Here is a 14,757-nt window from a genome sequence, read left to right as displayed (position 1 = left end):
TGAGGTCACAGGAATGAACATTAACTAGATAAGTGGTCAGAGGATTGAGCTGGGCCCTTTAACATACACCAGCCAGGAAACCAGGGAAGAGCGGGGTGGGGGCTGAGAGCATCAGAGGGCGAGGCTTGCATAGGAAGGTGCAGCCTCAGGTGAAAGGTCGAGAGGGCGCGGCTTGCAGAAGCCTGCTAGAAAGAGAAAGTTCCAGGAGCCATGCCGGCGCTGTGGTCAGGCCAGTAAAACAGGATTTGAACGTCCACGTTGGCTTTAGCCTTTGGAGGTCATTGCATTCCTCATAAGAGGTTTCAGTGAGTAGTTTAGACAGCAATTTCAAGGTTTGTCAAACAGGACGTGAGGGAGATGCAGGGTGGACTTTCTCCCCAAAGCTGGGGTGTAAGTGTGAGCGAGCCATTTAGATGGCTGATGGTGGTACTCCAGCAGCGAGTGAACGGTGGGGGTTCTGGACCACTGTGCTCAGACGCCCAAAGATGAGCCACCATGCACAGGGGAGCGCAGACACCCTCACGGTGACTTGGTGGAGAGAGAAGGCAGGGTGCCGGCCGCGGGGTGGGGCCCCGGGTCCCTGCACAGGAAGCTCGGTGCTTAGTGAGCAGCCTTCAGCACTCAATAGGAAAAAAATACCCCCCCACCCCCGTGGAGCTGGGGCGGAGGCTTGCGCTGGCCAGGGCTGAGCAGTGATGGGCTGGCTGCGGTGTGCATAGCGCAGGCCCCTCCACTTGGAATTCTCACACCCGCCTGGCTCAGCGTGGCCATAGGAATGAGGGCCAGTGCGATCTTACCCAGATGAGCCAAGAAGAGAAAAGAAACCAGGAACTTGGAAGGTTTCTCATGGGACTCATGGAGTCTCCAAAGCTCATGACCGTTGGAGAGGAAGCTAACTCACGGTAGCGAGTCACTCTCTTTTCTTTTTTCTTCCTTCTTTTTTTGGAACTAGTGTATTGTCTAGAGTTAGAATCCATAATCCTGGCTCTAAGAGCTGCATGTTCAAATTAGCCAAAGAGCGATGGAATGCTTACAAATAAAAGCTAGTTATTCATTAACCAGCTTTGGGATAACTAAACCACGTATGTCTTAAGTCAACAGTCTAAAAGCCACTTAAGAATATTGGGTAGTCTTTTTGCTCAAAGTTCTTGGCTATAAATGTGAACACTTAGTCTAGATTCATCTTAAAAAACCATCTCAGAGCCGGGCGTGGTGGTGCACACTTGTAATCCCAGCATTTGGGAGGCTGAGAAAGGAGAATTGCAGTTCGTGGACAGCCTCAGCTACTTAGTGAGGCCCTTTGCAACTCAGTGAGGCCCTGTTTCAAAATAAAAAATAGGGCTGGGAGCCAGGCGTGATGGTGCACGCTTATAATCCCAGCGCTTGGGAGGCTGAGACAGGAGGATCGCACAAGTTTGAAGCCAGCCTCAGCTACTTAGGCTCCCAACAACTTAGTGAGACCCTGTTTCCAAATAAAGTATAAAATAGGTCTGGGAGTGTAGCCCAGAGGTAGAAAAGCCCTTGGGTTCCACCCCAGTAACACCAAAAAAAAAAAGGTGGGGGGCTGGGAGTTTAGCTCGAATGTCCCTGGATTGCACCCCCAGTACCACAAAAACAAACAAACAAACAAAAAATCTCAGAGTCCAGCACAATGGTGTGTGCCTGTAATCTCAGTACTTAGGAGGCTGAGATAGGAGGATCTGAGGTTCAAAACCAGCCTCAGCAATTTAGTGAAATTCTCAGCAACCTGATAAGACTTTGTTTCAAATAAAAGTAAGTAAAATAGGCCTGGGGATATGTATCTCAGAGGTAAAACATTCCTGGGCTTAAAGTGTATGTATGCCCCCCCCACACACACACACACCACAAGGTAACACTCCGCTGCTAGGCCTTGTGGCAGGGTCTGGTTTAAGAAAAACCTCCAGAAACTTTGTTTTAGACTTTTGGGACTGGCTCTCCTGTGGTCTCACCACTGGAGAGAACCAGCAGAATCCCGCTGCTTCCTGGAGCGAGCGGGTTAACTGGTCTGCCTGTGCGCGCCCTTCCTGCTGCACTCGAGTACCCAGGCTGCTGCACTCTAGTACCCAGGCTGCTTTTCTGCCTGCCCACGATAGCAAGGGACTTCTTTTGTTTGGTTCTAGTCTGAAAGAAGGGCTTGTTTTGAGGTTTGGACCACAAATAATAATCTATTGTTTCCTATAATAATACTCCACCCTCTTTTAGCAAAAAAAAAAAAAACAAAAAACCTGCTTGATGTGGTGTGGCTATCAGTTTATTTGAAAGAACAGCCACAAGTGGCCATTGTGTTCTGAGAATAAACATTTGGAGGTGGTCAGGAGGCGGGCTTGCTCTCCGGCCTGAAGTCACAGTGAGGCCTCCAAGGAGAAGACATTCCGGAATGACCATCAGCCCTGGGTGTTGGGTGACGTACCCTTCCTCATCCTGCCAGCCTGTTACATTCTAACAATGATTGGAACACTGCAGGGTGTGTGCGTGTGTGGTGGGGCATGTATTGGGGATGGAACCCAGGGGCTTTCTACCTCCAGGCTATACTCCCAGACCTATTTTATGTTTTATTTGGAAACAGGGTCTCACTAAGTTCTGAGAGCCTCACTAAGTAGCTGAGGCTGGCTTTGAACCTGTGCTATCCTCCTGTCTCAGCTTCCCAAGTACTGGGATTGCAAGCGTGCCCACCGCACCCGGCTGACACTGCAGATAGCTATTGTAAACTCTTTCTTTGAAAACATGTTGTTATGGGGCTGGGAGGGTAGCTCAGTGGTACAGCATCTGCCTAGCATGTGAGAGGCCCTGGGCTTAATTCCAGTACACACACACACACACACACACACACACACACACACGGTCTCTCTCCCACACATATACAAACTTATTTTGAAGATGAGTGTTTTTAAGCTAACAATTATAGGCCAAATGTGTTTCTTTCCAAACCTCATTTAGTCTGTTAAAGTGTCTTTTTTTTTTTTTTTTTTTGAGTGAAGGCTGTCTTATTTTATTTTATTGTGCTAGGGATCAAAGCCAGAAGCATTCTACCTTCGCGCTATACCCCCAGCCCAATTTCATTTTTTATTTGGAAATAGAATCTCTAGGTTGCTGAGACTGCCCTCAGACCTGTGATCCTCCAGTGTTAGCCTCCCAGGTCCAGGGTCACAGGTGCGCACGCCGCGCCTGGCTCCCAGGTCCAGGGTCACAGGTGCGCACGCCGCGCCTGGCTAAGACTGCCTTATTGAGCAGCACGTCTTGGAAATTCCCCAAGTTGCCTCTAATTTCTGATCTTGAAAAAAGAGCTGTGTTTGTGCTGTAGCTGATAGACATTTTAGTCATTGTCTCAGGCATAGACTGGCAGTGGGTGAAATGCAAACCCTACACAACGTGGTCGGCTATTTCTTGAGGGGACCTGTGCCTAACACTGGTCCTCCGGTAGGTAAGATTTCCCTCACACAACCAAATATATTACACAATTTTCTTTGGTCCTTTAAATACAAGAATCAGTTAACAAAGTCCAGCATGGTAGTACATGCTTACAATCCCACTACTTGGGAGGCTGAGATAGGAGTATCACAGGTTCAAGGCCAGCCTCAGCAACTTAGTGAGACCCCGTTTCAAAATAAAAAAATAGAACAGGGCTGGGATGTAGCTTAAAGAAGGAATGCTCTTGGGTTCCATCCCCCAGCACAAAAAACAAATAACAAGCACAGCCTTTAAAGGAAGTGATATCTTAGAATAGTTTAATTCTTCTAAATAGAGAGAGAGTCACATTTAATGTGCTGACAGTTGCAGCTTAGCAGGTGAATAAGAGCGCCGTTTAAAGAGTCAACATAGTGCCGGGCGTGGTGGTGCACGCTTGTAATCCTCGTGCTTGGGAGGCTGGGACAGGAGGATCACACGGGTTCGAAGCCAGCCTCAGCTACTTAGTGAGGCTCTCAGCAACTCAGTGAGACCCTGTTTCCAAATAAAATATGAAAAAGGTCTGGGAGTATAGCCCAGAGGTAGAAAGCCCCTGGGTTCCACCCCCAGTACCACCAAAATAAATAAATAAATAAATAAATAAATAAATAAATAAATAAATAGAGTCAACACAACCCTCCGCACCAGTGAAAGCAGACCGTCAGGGAGGCCGCTGCGGAGTCCTCCCAGAGGCAGACGAGGCTGCTGGTGTCCGCACGTTGAGTAGCTCCCTCAGACCAGGTGAGGGGAGCCAGGTCACAGGGACCCCAGGAGGCCCGAGAGAAGCCATCTGCAAGGCTGCGCCCTGTGCCACGATGTCACAGGCAAGAAGTTGCTCCTAAGGGGGAGCCAGCTCCAGGCAGCGGGGCTGGACAGGCATGGGGAATTTTAGCAGGTGTCGGTGGGGGCCTACTTAGGATGCTCTGGGGTTCCTGGCCCTTTTTCTAAAGGAAGCTTGTTGCAGGGAGGGTATGGGAGGGCACGTGAGTGGCACCGTCTCATGATCACAGGGCGGCTCGTGGAGTGGTCATCTTCCCGGCTCTTGACATGGTCTCCACTGTCTGAACTGTAGATAATGCTGGAAAGCCCCCATAACAGTTTATCGAGATATTGTATCTGCCTGGCTTACACTGCTTATTGGGGGAGAGGGGGGTTAATGGTATCCAAGACAATCATCATAGGTGAGTGAATTTGGGGCTAACTTCAAGATTTATGGATTTCCCAGGAATTTGAGAGTGAGAGCTTGGGAGAGAGCCTGGCTTAGAGCCTGGCTGGCTGTCACGGTGTCGGAACTTGTGAATTAAAATGTTTCCCTCTTCCTTTGTGTCTCCTTTCTACCTGTTTATTTTACTTCTACCTCAATTCCAACCATAAAACATTATGGAAAAGACAATATTTAGAAACCATAACATGGCTGCCAGGGCTGTGAAAGCCGTGACTCCGGGGCACACAGGACTTTTTTTTTTTTTTTTTTTTTTTTTTTTGGTGGTACTGGGGTTCCTGGAAGCCCTTCTACCTCTGGCTACACTCCCAGACCTATTTTTTATATTTTTATGTGGAAACAGGGTCTCCTAAGCCAGCGCGGCTGGCTTCGAGCCTGCACGATCCTCCTGTCTCCGCCTCCCAAGCGCGGGGATGACAAGCGTGCCCACCACGCCCGGCTACATACAGAGTATTTAGGTCAGGGAAGCGATTCTGTGTGATACCAATGACAGATGCGTGCCATTGTACGCCCTTGTCGAAATCCATGAGATGTACATCACAGAGTGAACCCTGACGTGAATTGTGGACTCGGTTAATGTGCAGTGGAATCTGTTGTCAACTGGAGGCCGTGTGCGTCACTGTCAGTCTAGTAACGGGAACCTGGAGGGGTGAGGAAGCTGGAGGGCGTTCTCTATTTCCACTCCGTGTTCTTATACACGTAAAACTGCTTTTAATGATGTCTATTAATTTTGTTTGTTTGTAGTCTTGGCAGTTGAACTCAGAAGCATTCTACCTCTGAGCTATACCCTCAGCCCCATTTTTTTTTCATTTTGAAACAGGGTCTTGCTAAGTTACTGAGAGTCTCACTACTTTGCTGCGGCCGTCCTCAAAACTTTGATCCTCCCCTCTCAGCCTCCCAAGTACTAGGATAACAGGCGTACACCAGCCTGCCTGGCTGATGTCTACTAGTTTAAAAATGAGCCGGGTATAGTGGCAGATGCTTGTCATTCCAGTACTTGGAAGGTTGAGATAGGAAGATCACGGGTTCTCGGCCAGCCTCAGTAACTTAGTGAGGTCTTCCACAACTTAGTGAGACCCTGTTTCAAAATAAAAGAATAAAATAGGACTAGGGGTATATCTTGGAGGTAGTTTGCCCCTGAGGTCCATCCCCAGTACTGTGCGCGCACACACACACACACACACACTCAAAATAGCAAAAATATATTTTTACTGAAACCCCAAAACAGTAAAGCCTCCAGACCATTAACAGTTACTGTTTGCAAGAGCCCCTTCGCTATAGACTATCTTGCGAGAGTGTCCAGTAGCATAGCGGCCGCTGCTGTATATATTTAGCAGCTTGTTTGCAGCCTGTCTTTGCTATCTCCTCTGATAAACATGTCTTGTGTTTGCGCTGAGCTGCCCTTGTCAACCGCCCTGCTCTCTCCCTAGTGACTGCTGGAGTGTCGGCCTTGGAGGTGTACACGCCCAAAGAGATCTTTGTGGCCAACGGGACGCAGGGGAAGCTGACATGCAAGTTCAAGTCCACCGACGTGACTGGCGGCTCAACCTCCGTCACCTGGAGCTTCCAGCCGGAGGGGGCAGACAACACCGTATCCGTGTCGGTAGGAGCGCCAACTTGGCCTTGCCCCTCTCGGCTCCCGTGGTAGCCAGCCATTCTTCTGGCATGTGTTACCATCACAGGAGAAGGGGTGGCGACGCTGGAGTTCAGCGTGCGCCAGAGGGGCTCGGGCAGAGCTATTTAGGAAAACAAGGGGTATCATGTTCCAGGGAGCGTGTGGACCATTCCCAGAGAGTGATCCTCTGAGGGTTCCCACCTCTTCTTTTAAAGGAAACTTGGTTCCTGGTGTGGTGGCACACACCTGTGGTCCCAGTACTTGGGAGGCTGGGACAGGATTGCAGGTTCGAGGACAGCCTCCGCAAGTAGTGAGACTCATCAACCTAGCAAGACCAGTGTGCCCCAGGACTTATGACGGAGGAACGTGAGCATCCTGCCCAGGAAGGGCGGAGGGTAAAGTGAAGGCAGAGATTTTAGTGTTGTACTCCCTCCCCGGGTCCAGATGGCTGAGGTCTGGGTAGGACCAGGTGCGGAGTGCACGGTCCAGGTGTTTCCATAGGATTCTCCCCCAGAGCAGCTATGGGGCGACGGCAGGAATCCTCCAGATGTCCTGGGGAAACAAGCAAAGAACTCCGCTTCCCAAGTTAGCTCAAGAGAGTCCGAAGAACTGTGTAAGCGCGCGAGGACGCCCTCCCGGGCCTGCAGGAGTGGACATTCGGGCAGTGGCTCACAGCCCACCCGTGGCTCCAGGGCGCTTCACCAGCTTAGTGGACATTCACCAACTTAGTGGACATTCGGGCAGTGGCTCACAGCCCGCCCGTGGCTCCAGGGCGCTTCACCAACTGTTAGCGTCAAGAATGCAGCATTCCTGGCTAATGTTTTTGCTCATCCGTCTGCCCGCAGTTAACTCCAGAGCGAAGGGTGCGGAGCCTTCTCTAAGTGTGGGGCGCGTTTAACCAGATGAGCAGGTGGCCTGTGCTTTTTCCCAGAATACCACACGCAGCCTTTCTGGTCCATGGCATTGATTCCAGTGTCTTAACACCAAACTCACCTTTCCTCGCCTCTCTGCTTGTTCTTTCAAGGAGGTTGTTCTCTTAGGGCCAGTCTGTGGAGTTTTTCCTCCCTCCCTCCTGCCCGCACCTGGACATGGAGCGTTTGCTGGCTGTACCTTGTATGTGGCAGCAAAATTTCGCCATCCCTCCTGCATCTCTGTCCTCTGTTAAGCGCTGTTAAGCTTTTTTTTTTTTTTTTTAAATAATACTGGGAATTGAACTCAGAGAGGCATTCTATATCTTAACTACACCCCTAGCCCCATTTTACTTTTATTTTTTAATTGTTTTGTGGTACTAGGGATTGAACCCAGGGATATTCTACTTCTGAGCTACATCCCTAGTCCTGTTTTATTTTTATTTTGAAACGGCCTGAATAGGTTGCCGAAGCTGGCTTCGAACCTGTAATCTTCCTGTTTCAGCTTCCCAACTACTGGGGTTACAAGTGTGCACCACTGTGCCTGGAGTCGTTTTTATTTTGAATCAGTGTCTTACTACTTGCTGAGGCTGGCCTCCAGCCTGTGATCCTCCTGTCTCAGCCTCCCACGTGCTCAGATTACAGGTGTGCACCACCGCACTAGCTTCACAATGTGAAGCTTGAGCCTGGATTTCGCAAAGTGAAGCCTGGTGTGTGCGCTCTTTGGTCTTTTGGCCGTGGCCCACAGGCCACCAGAGCCACCAAGTCTTTTTGCATTCGGGTGCTGGGGGTCACACCAAGGCCTCGCCATGCCAGTTAGCATTGCCCCGAGCTACACTCAGCCCCTGGGGTCTTAAAGTAGCTCTCTACCCTGCCTGCCGCACCCACCTCCTGGCTTCCCTCTGCTCACGATGCCGTCGAGAAGTCAGCCCGTTCCCCAGCGCTGGGTCCAGCACTCGAGCCCTGCGGCTGCCCTCCTGTGACATCACCTCCTGTCCCGGAAGGTCCCTGTGCTCGAGTCCTGCTGCTGAGCTTTGCCTCTTAACTGTTACCCAGCCTCTATCCCCGCGAGCCTCCACAGCACCTCTTTGTGTTGCTTTTTAATTTAAAAAATGTTTTGTGCTACTGAGGATTGAACCCAGAAGCATTCTACCTGTGAGCTGCACCCCCAGCCCTACTTTAGTTTTTATTTTTTTGAAACAGGTCTCACTATGTTGCAGAGGGCCTCATTAAGTGCTGAGGCAGGATCCTAACACTTTTTTTTTTTTTTTTTTTTTGCGGTACTGGGATGAAACCTAGGGGAATTCTACCTGTGAGCTACACCCCCAGCCCGATTTTTATTCTTTATTTTGAAACAGGGTCTCATGAAGTTGGGGAGGGCCTCACCAAGTGGCTGAGACTGTCTGAGAACCTGCGGTCCTCTCTCAGCCTCCCGAGTACTGGGATTACAAGCGTGCTCCACCACTCCCGGCTCTCCTAAGGCCTTTTAAAAGCATTCCAGCCTTCCATACGTGGCCCACAGGACCTGGGCCACTTCTGCAGAAAGGTTCCTTCATATGATACTTTGTCTTAATCATTTTGAGAGGGCATGGACCTGACTTGCATGTTCCAGCTTTAACACAGTCGCTTGAACTTGAAAAATGCCAGTTGCTCAGGGCGTGGTGCTCCGCCTCTATAATCCCAGCACTTGGGAGGCTGAGACGGGAGGATCACAGGTTTGAGAGCAGCCTCAGCGAGTCTCAGCAACCTAGGGAGATCCAGGTTTTCTTTTTGTTTTGTTTTGTTTTGCAGTTCTGGAAATGAAACGCAGGGGCATTCTACCTCTGAGCTACACCCCAGCCCTATTTTATAGTCTTTTATATTTTGAAACAGGGTCTCACAGAGTTGCGAAGGGCCTTGCTAAGTAGCTGAGGCCATCCGCGAACCGCGATCCTCCGGTCTCTGCCTCCTGAATGTTGGGATGACAAGCGTGCGCCACCACGCCCGGCAAGGGAGATCCTGTTACAAACAAAAAGTAAATAAAAAGGCTGGGGCTATAGCATAGAGGTAGAACGCCCCTGGATTCAACCCCTAGTATTTAAAAACACAGAAATTACTGGTTGATAAGGAGGTCCGATCTTTATTGAAGCTACTGTCTCGCTGGTGTGACCAGCGTATTCTTCAGGAGGTCAGTGCAGCAGATCTGTGGTTCCTGCTGCGAGTTCACCTCCTCCCTCCTGTGTAATCGGGAGGCTCCCTGGGGCCGTGTGCAGAGGTGGTCTGGTGGGAATGAGTAGCACGCTGGGGCCATCCATGGCTGCTCAGAGGCAGGGCGTGGATGCCTTGGGCAGGAAGGCAGAGACCTCGGGAGGGAGCACGCATTGCTGGGCTGCCAGTTTATTGTTTATTTCCTAGTAAAAAAGAGAAGTGAAGGACCCTGAGCGGCAGGACGTGCTCAGACACGGGAGAGAGGCTTGGCGTCAAAGCAGGCTGGGTACTAGCTCCAGGCCTGTGACGGGATGGGTCCCTGAGGTTTCCTGATCCTGGCCTTCCTGTTTGTGAAATCCCAGGTGGGTGTTGCTGAAGAATGGCCCCTGCGGCCCTCCTGCCTGTGCACACCCAGCGAGTGGAAGCGGGGCTGCCTCTGCTCTGGTGGCCATCTGTAAAAGAGACACAGGTGTCCCTCTGGAAGAGAGGCAGGTTTGCTTACCGTCTGGTCTAGTAAAGGCACTCTGTTTCCTCAGGGTCAGACTTCCACATGCCTTCTACCCATTAGAAAGGTCTGGTCCAGGTGGGGCATGTGGTACACACCTGTAGTCCAGCTGCTCGGGAGGCCCAGGTGGGAGGACCCCTGGAACCAGGAGAGCGAGGCCAGCCTGGGCCACCCAGTGAGGCCTGGCTCACAGCAGATGAGCATGAGGTCCGGGTCCCCTTGGCTTGGAGCTCCGCAGCAGGATGCACACGTGTGCGGTCTCTCCCAGGCCCCCTAGCCATCCCTGCAGGACATGGGGCCGGGGGAGCAGATACGAATGTGCTAAGTGATAAAGTCCTTCATGTAGCGACTCCATGTCGTTCCCCAGAACTGTGCTAGTTTGGAAAGACGGTAGCAGCTCAGACCCTGCACAGTTTCTAACAGGTATTCTGGTCTTATTGAATGCCGGCGTGCTGGGTAAATGTTCATCCTAATTGACACTATAAGCAATCACTTTTGCATTGTAGAGGGTGGGTCAGCCTCCATTCTGAGGCTGGCCTCAATGAAGAGGCCATAGTGACGAGCACAGGAATGAGGTGTCGCCAGTGGAAGCTGAGTAGAGGAGATGGAGAAGTGGGGAAACTGAGGCAGATGGACAGCACTGGGGTCTGAACTACCTAGGAAGGAGGAGAATGGAGAAACCAAAGGATTGTGCCAAGATGTACGGTTTGGAAGATGTACCCATTTTGTGCTTCTGTACAAAAATACTACAGGCTGGGTAATTTATAAAGAGCAGAAATTCAGCCACGCATGGTGGCTCACACTTGTAATCCCAGCATCTGGGAGGCTGAGACAGGAGGATCCGGTTCGCAGACCGCCTCAGCTACTTAGTGAGGCTCTTTGCAACTCAGTCAGACCCTGTTTCAAAATATAAAGAATAAAAAAAAAAACAAAAACAGTAGGGCTGGGGGTGTAGCTTGAAGGTAGAATGTCCCTGGGTTCCATCCCCAGTATGGGAAAAAAAAAAAAGAGCAGAAATTCATTTCTTACAGATTTAGAGCCTGGAGAGGCCCAGGTCAAAGGGCTGGCATCCGGCAAGGCCTGTAAAGATGTCATCCCAGGTTAGAGGGCCGAAGGGCAAGAAAGTGTACTCCCTTGTGAGGCTTTTATAACAATGTCATTCACCCCTGAGGGCGGGGCACCAGTATCCTAAACATCTCCTGGTGGGCCCTGCCCCCAACACCAGTGGCGCAGGGCTGAGTTTCAACATGAGTTTTGAGGAGGACAGAAACGTCCAAACCGCAGCGGTGGTTATCAGTCAGGGCGAGATTGTAGGTGGAAGGCGGTGGTTATCAGTCAGGGTGAGATTGTAGGTGGAAGGCAAGGCGTGCTGGGGAAGTGACTCGCCTGCCGGCCGGGCGGCTAAATGAAGTCAGGTGCTCGGGGATGTTGCTGGTGGAGAAAGGTCTGTGAGTTCACGAATGCAGTGGGTCACTAAGTCACAGACGTGGATGAGAGTGCACGGGGACCTCGGTGTGCCCAGGGCCCGGGGAATGTCAGCCGCTGGTGGAGCTGGTGGCTGCCCCACAGGACTGGGGACGGCGCCCGGCCTCACTCACTTCCAGGGGCCGGGGCTGCAGGTTTGCTTTGAGGCATCTCTGCTGAAAGCAGGTCTGAGACTGAGGAGTGCTGAGGACAAGTGCCGGGGCTGAAACTTGAGCAGGCAGGAGCCTTTGGTGTTGCCTGGGCTTCCTTCCCTTACACACCCCGACTTTCCCATTGGAAAGTGACGTCTCAGGCCGGCATGGTGGCACACGCTTGTAATCCCAGTACTTGGGAGGCTGAGACAGGATTGCAGGTTAATGGCCAGCAGTGTAAGGTTCTCTGCAAGTTAGTGAGCATGCGCCACCACGCCTGGCTTCAGGACAGATTGTTAAATAGTGTTGAACCCTGTAGTCTCCAAACCTCTGTGTGGCCTGGATTTCCTAGGCTGAGCCTTGTAGTATGAGTTCTGTTTCTTTCTGTGTGAAGTCTTTTTTAAAAACTTGCACCACATTTTTTTAAAAATGGTGGTGCACACTTATAATCCCAGCATTTGGGAGGCTGAGATAGGAGAGTCACAGGTTTGTTGCCAACCTCAGCTACTTAGTGAGGCTGTCTGCAAATTAGTGAGGCCCTGTTTCAATATAAAGAATGAAAAATAGGGCTGAGGGTGTAGCTCATAGGTAGAATGCCCCTGGGTTCCATCCCCAGCACCACAAAAAAGCTTTCACAGCCCCCCATTCCAGGCTGGGGACACTCATCTGTGGGAAGAACTCAGCGCTCTTGTTTTCTGATTGCAGTTTTTCCACTACTCCCAAGGACAAGTGTATCTCGGAAACTACCCTCCATTTAAGGACAGGATCAGCTGGGCCGGAGACCTGGACAAGAAGGATGCCTCCATCAACATAGAGAACGTGCAGTTTATCCACAACGGCACCTACATCTGTGATGTCAAGAACCCCCCGGACATCGTGGCCCAGCCCGGACACATCCGGCTCCACGTCGTGGAAAAAGGTACTTTAGGTTTCCACCATAGTCATGGTCTCCTTCATCTCCTGCTTAGCTGGACGGCAAGAGTTAGATTGCAGGGTGTGCTTGAAGGGAGGCTTTTTGGCATCGAATCGAGCTTCCTGTGTCTTTGGGTCTACGTGTCCATCGACCGTGCCTGGAGGCTGGGGGACCGCTGCTCAGCCCAGCGGTGTGTCTGATCACCCCACTTACATACCCTCCATCTCGAGCCTATTGATCTGATTTCAGCTGTATTTCTTGTTTAGTGTTAATTGCAAGCAAGACTAGATTGATTGTGATTAGTTGCAAAAGGAAATTGATACTGTTTTGATAGTTTCCAGGGAAAAAGAATTTTTTAATATATTTATTTATTTATTTATTTATTTTGTGGTACTGGGGTTCCTGGAAGCCTTTCTACCTCTGGGCTACACTCCCAGACCTATTTTATACTTATTTTTATTTTTGGAAACAGGGTCTCTTAAGCCAGCGCGGCTGGCTTCAAACCTGCGCGATCCTCCTGTCTCTGCCTCCCAAGCGCAGGGATTACAGGCGTGCGCCACCACTCCCGGCACATTTTTAAATATTTTTAAAAGGAGTAAAATTATTTCTTTGCATTTTTTGAAGATAAGCAGAAAGTGCAAGTGTTGGTCTCTCGTTTGAGACAAAGTGTGCTCTGCTGGAGAGTAGACAGACACAAATTTGCGTCTCCAATTCTTGACTGTAGAATACAGTGAGGGGTTGTGGGTGGGAGTGCCTCGTTCTGTAGTTCACTAGGTCACTGATTCGATACCAGTATCTATAATTTGGATCCTAAAGAGGATAGTTAAAATGGTAACTGCGAGAGGACTTGCTGATTGATCGACTGGTTCGTTTTTGCAGCGGTGCACCCTAACCTGTTCTGTTCCTTCTCTCTAGAGAGTTTGCCCGTGTTTCCAGTGTGGGTGGTGGTGGGCACAGTCACTGCCGTGGTCCTGGGTCTCACCCTGCTCATCAGCATGATTCTGGCTGTCCTCTATAGAAGGAAAAGCTCTAAGCGGGATTACACTGGGTAAGAAACACCGTCTTTCAGGGGAGGGCTGAGAGGAAACCAGGGCTTATGTTTTTATGGGAAGAGGTCTGTGGAGATTTACCTCGTTTGCTTTTGTGTCAGAATCGCCGTCCTCTTAGGAGGTGCTCTGACACGGGCAGACAGACACCAGATGCCTGCCACACATGTGGACTGTGATACTGGTCCCTGTTGGACAGTTTCCTTCTCAGCCTGGGCTCCGTGTTTCATACCATCCACTCCGCGGCTAGTACTCTTAAATCACAGGCATCACATGCCCGGTTTAAGAGTCAAATTTCTTGATAACCTAATGAGGTACTTCTTTCTGGCTGGGTGAATGTGAAACCCTAATTAAGAAGTCGTGCTGATAACCTGCCCCTTCCCCCTAGCCACTGCGCAGGGCTTCTCCCTTTTCAACGGTTTTGTTGCTATGATCACTCTTGGCTGTATTTACTCAACTTGGATAAGAATGGACAATAAAATATACCAGCAATAAAGAAAAGTTGAGCCGGGCATGGTGGCACATGCTTGTAATCCCCGTGCTTGGGAGGCGGAGACAGGAGGATCGCGCAGGTTTGAAGCCAGCCGCGCTGGCTTAAGAGACCCTCTTTCCAAAAATATCAAAAAAAGTATAAAATAGGTCTGGGAGTGTAGCCCAGAGGTAAAAGGGCTTCCAGGAACCCTAGTACCACCAAAAAAAAAAAAAAAAGAAAAAGAAAAAGAAAAGAAAAAAGAAAAGTTGACCTTGTTTATGGCTCCTCAAAGGGGACTTCTTCAGCATAGGGTATGTGCCTAATTGAAGGACCTTCTCTTTTCCCCACTCCAGCTGGAAAGCTAGCCCTTATAAGCTATGTAGCACTCATGTGGTAAGATGGGGTGAAGGCTGGATTCCAGCTGAATTAGCATGATCTAACCATCCTGCAGAGACTGGTTTGAGAGGATCGCATGCGCTGTGCTCTCTGGTGGACTCTGCGGATCTAGTTTTAGGAGTGCTGTGTAGACAAGTCTGAGTGTCCAAGTCGGATGCTATTTGCTTGGAAAGCTTCTGTTCTGCTGACTCTTGCTCCTTTGCATGGTGAGTGTTTTACGATGAAATACCACTGGATTGTTGGTTGTCGGCACGAGACTAATTCAGGTGGCGCCGTGCCAGTCTAGTTGCTTTGGGTTACTAAAGGGGTGGGGGAGTCCCTCGGATCCTGCATGGCATCGGGAATGCTACTGTCTTCTTACGTTGATTTTTTTCCCTCCCCTGCTTTTCTACCTTGGTGTGCTGGGATCAGG

General features: G+C 50.3%; 1 protein-coding gene across 1 annotated transcript in view; it reads left to right on the top strand.

Annotated features, from left to right (window-relative positions):
• The window catches only part of MPZL1 (myelin protein zero like 1), a gene marked incomplete at both ends in the record, with an annotated part of 52,047 nt that overhangs the window by 23,690 nt on the left and 13,600 nt on the right, over positions 1-14,757 (top strand). Inside the window, 3 exons of the mRNA XM_080699433.1 lie at positions 6,118-6,284; positions 12,224-12,437; positions 13,347-13,479. Of these exons, the coding sequence (XP_080555559.1) occupies positions 6,118-6,284; positions 12,224-12,437; positions 13,347-13,479 (514 nt within the window). The remainder of the gene's footprint in view (positions 1-6,117; positions 6,285-12,223; positions 12,438-13,346; positions 13,480-14,757) is intronic.

The sequence above is a fragment of the Muscardinus avellanarius genome, assembly GCF_963383645.1.
Source record: "Muscardinus avellanarius genome assembly, chromosome: 7".
NCBI lineage: Eukaryota > Metazoa > Chordata > Mammalia > Rodentia > Gliridae > Muscardinus > Muscardinus avellanarius.
This window is presented reverse-complemented; position numbering and strand designations above follow the sequence as displayed.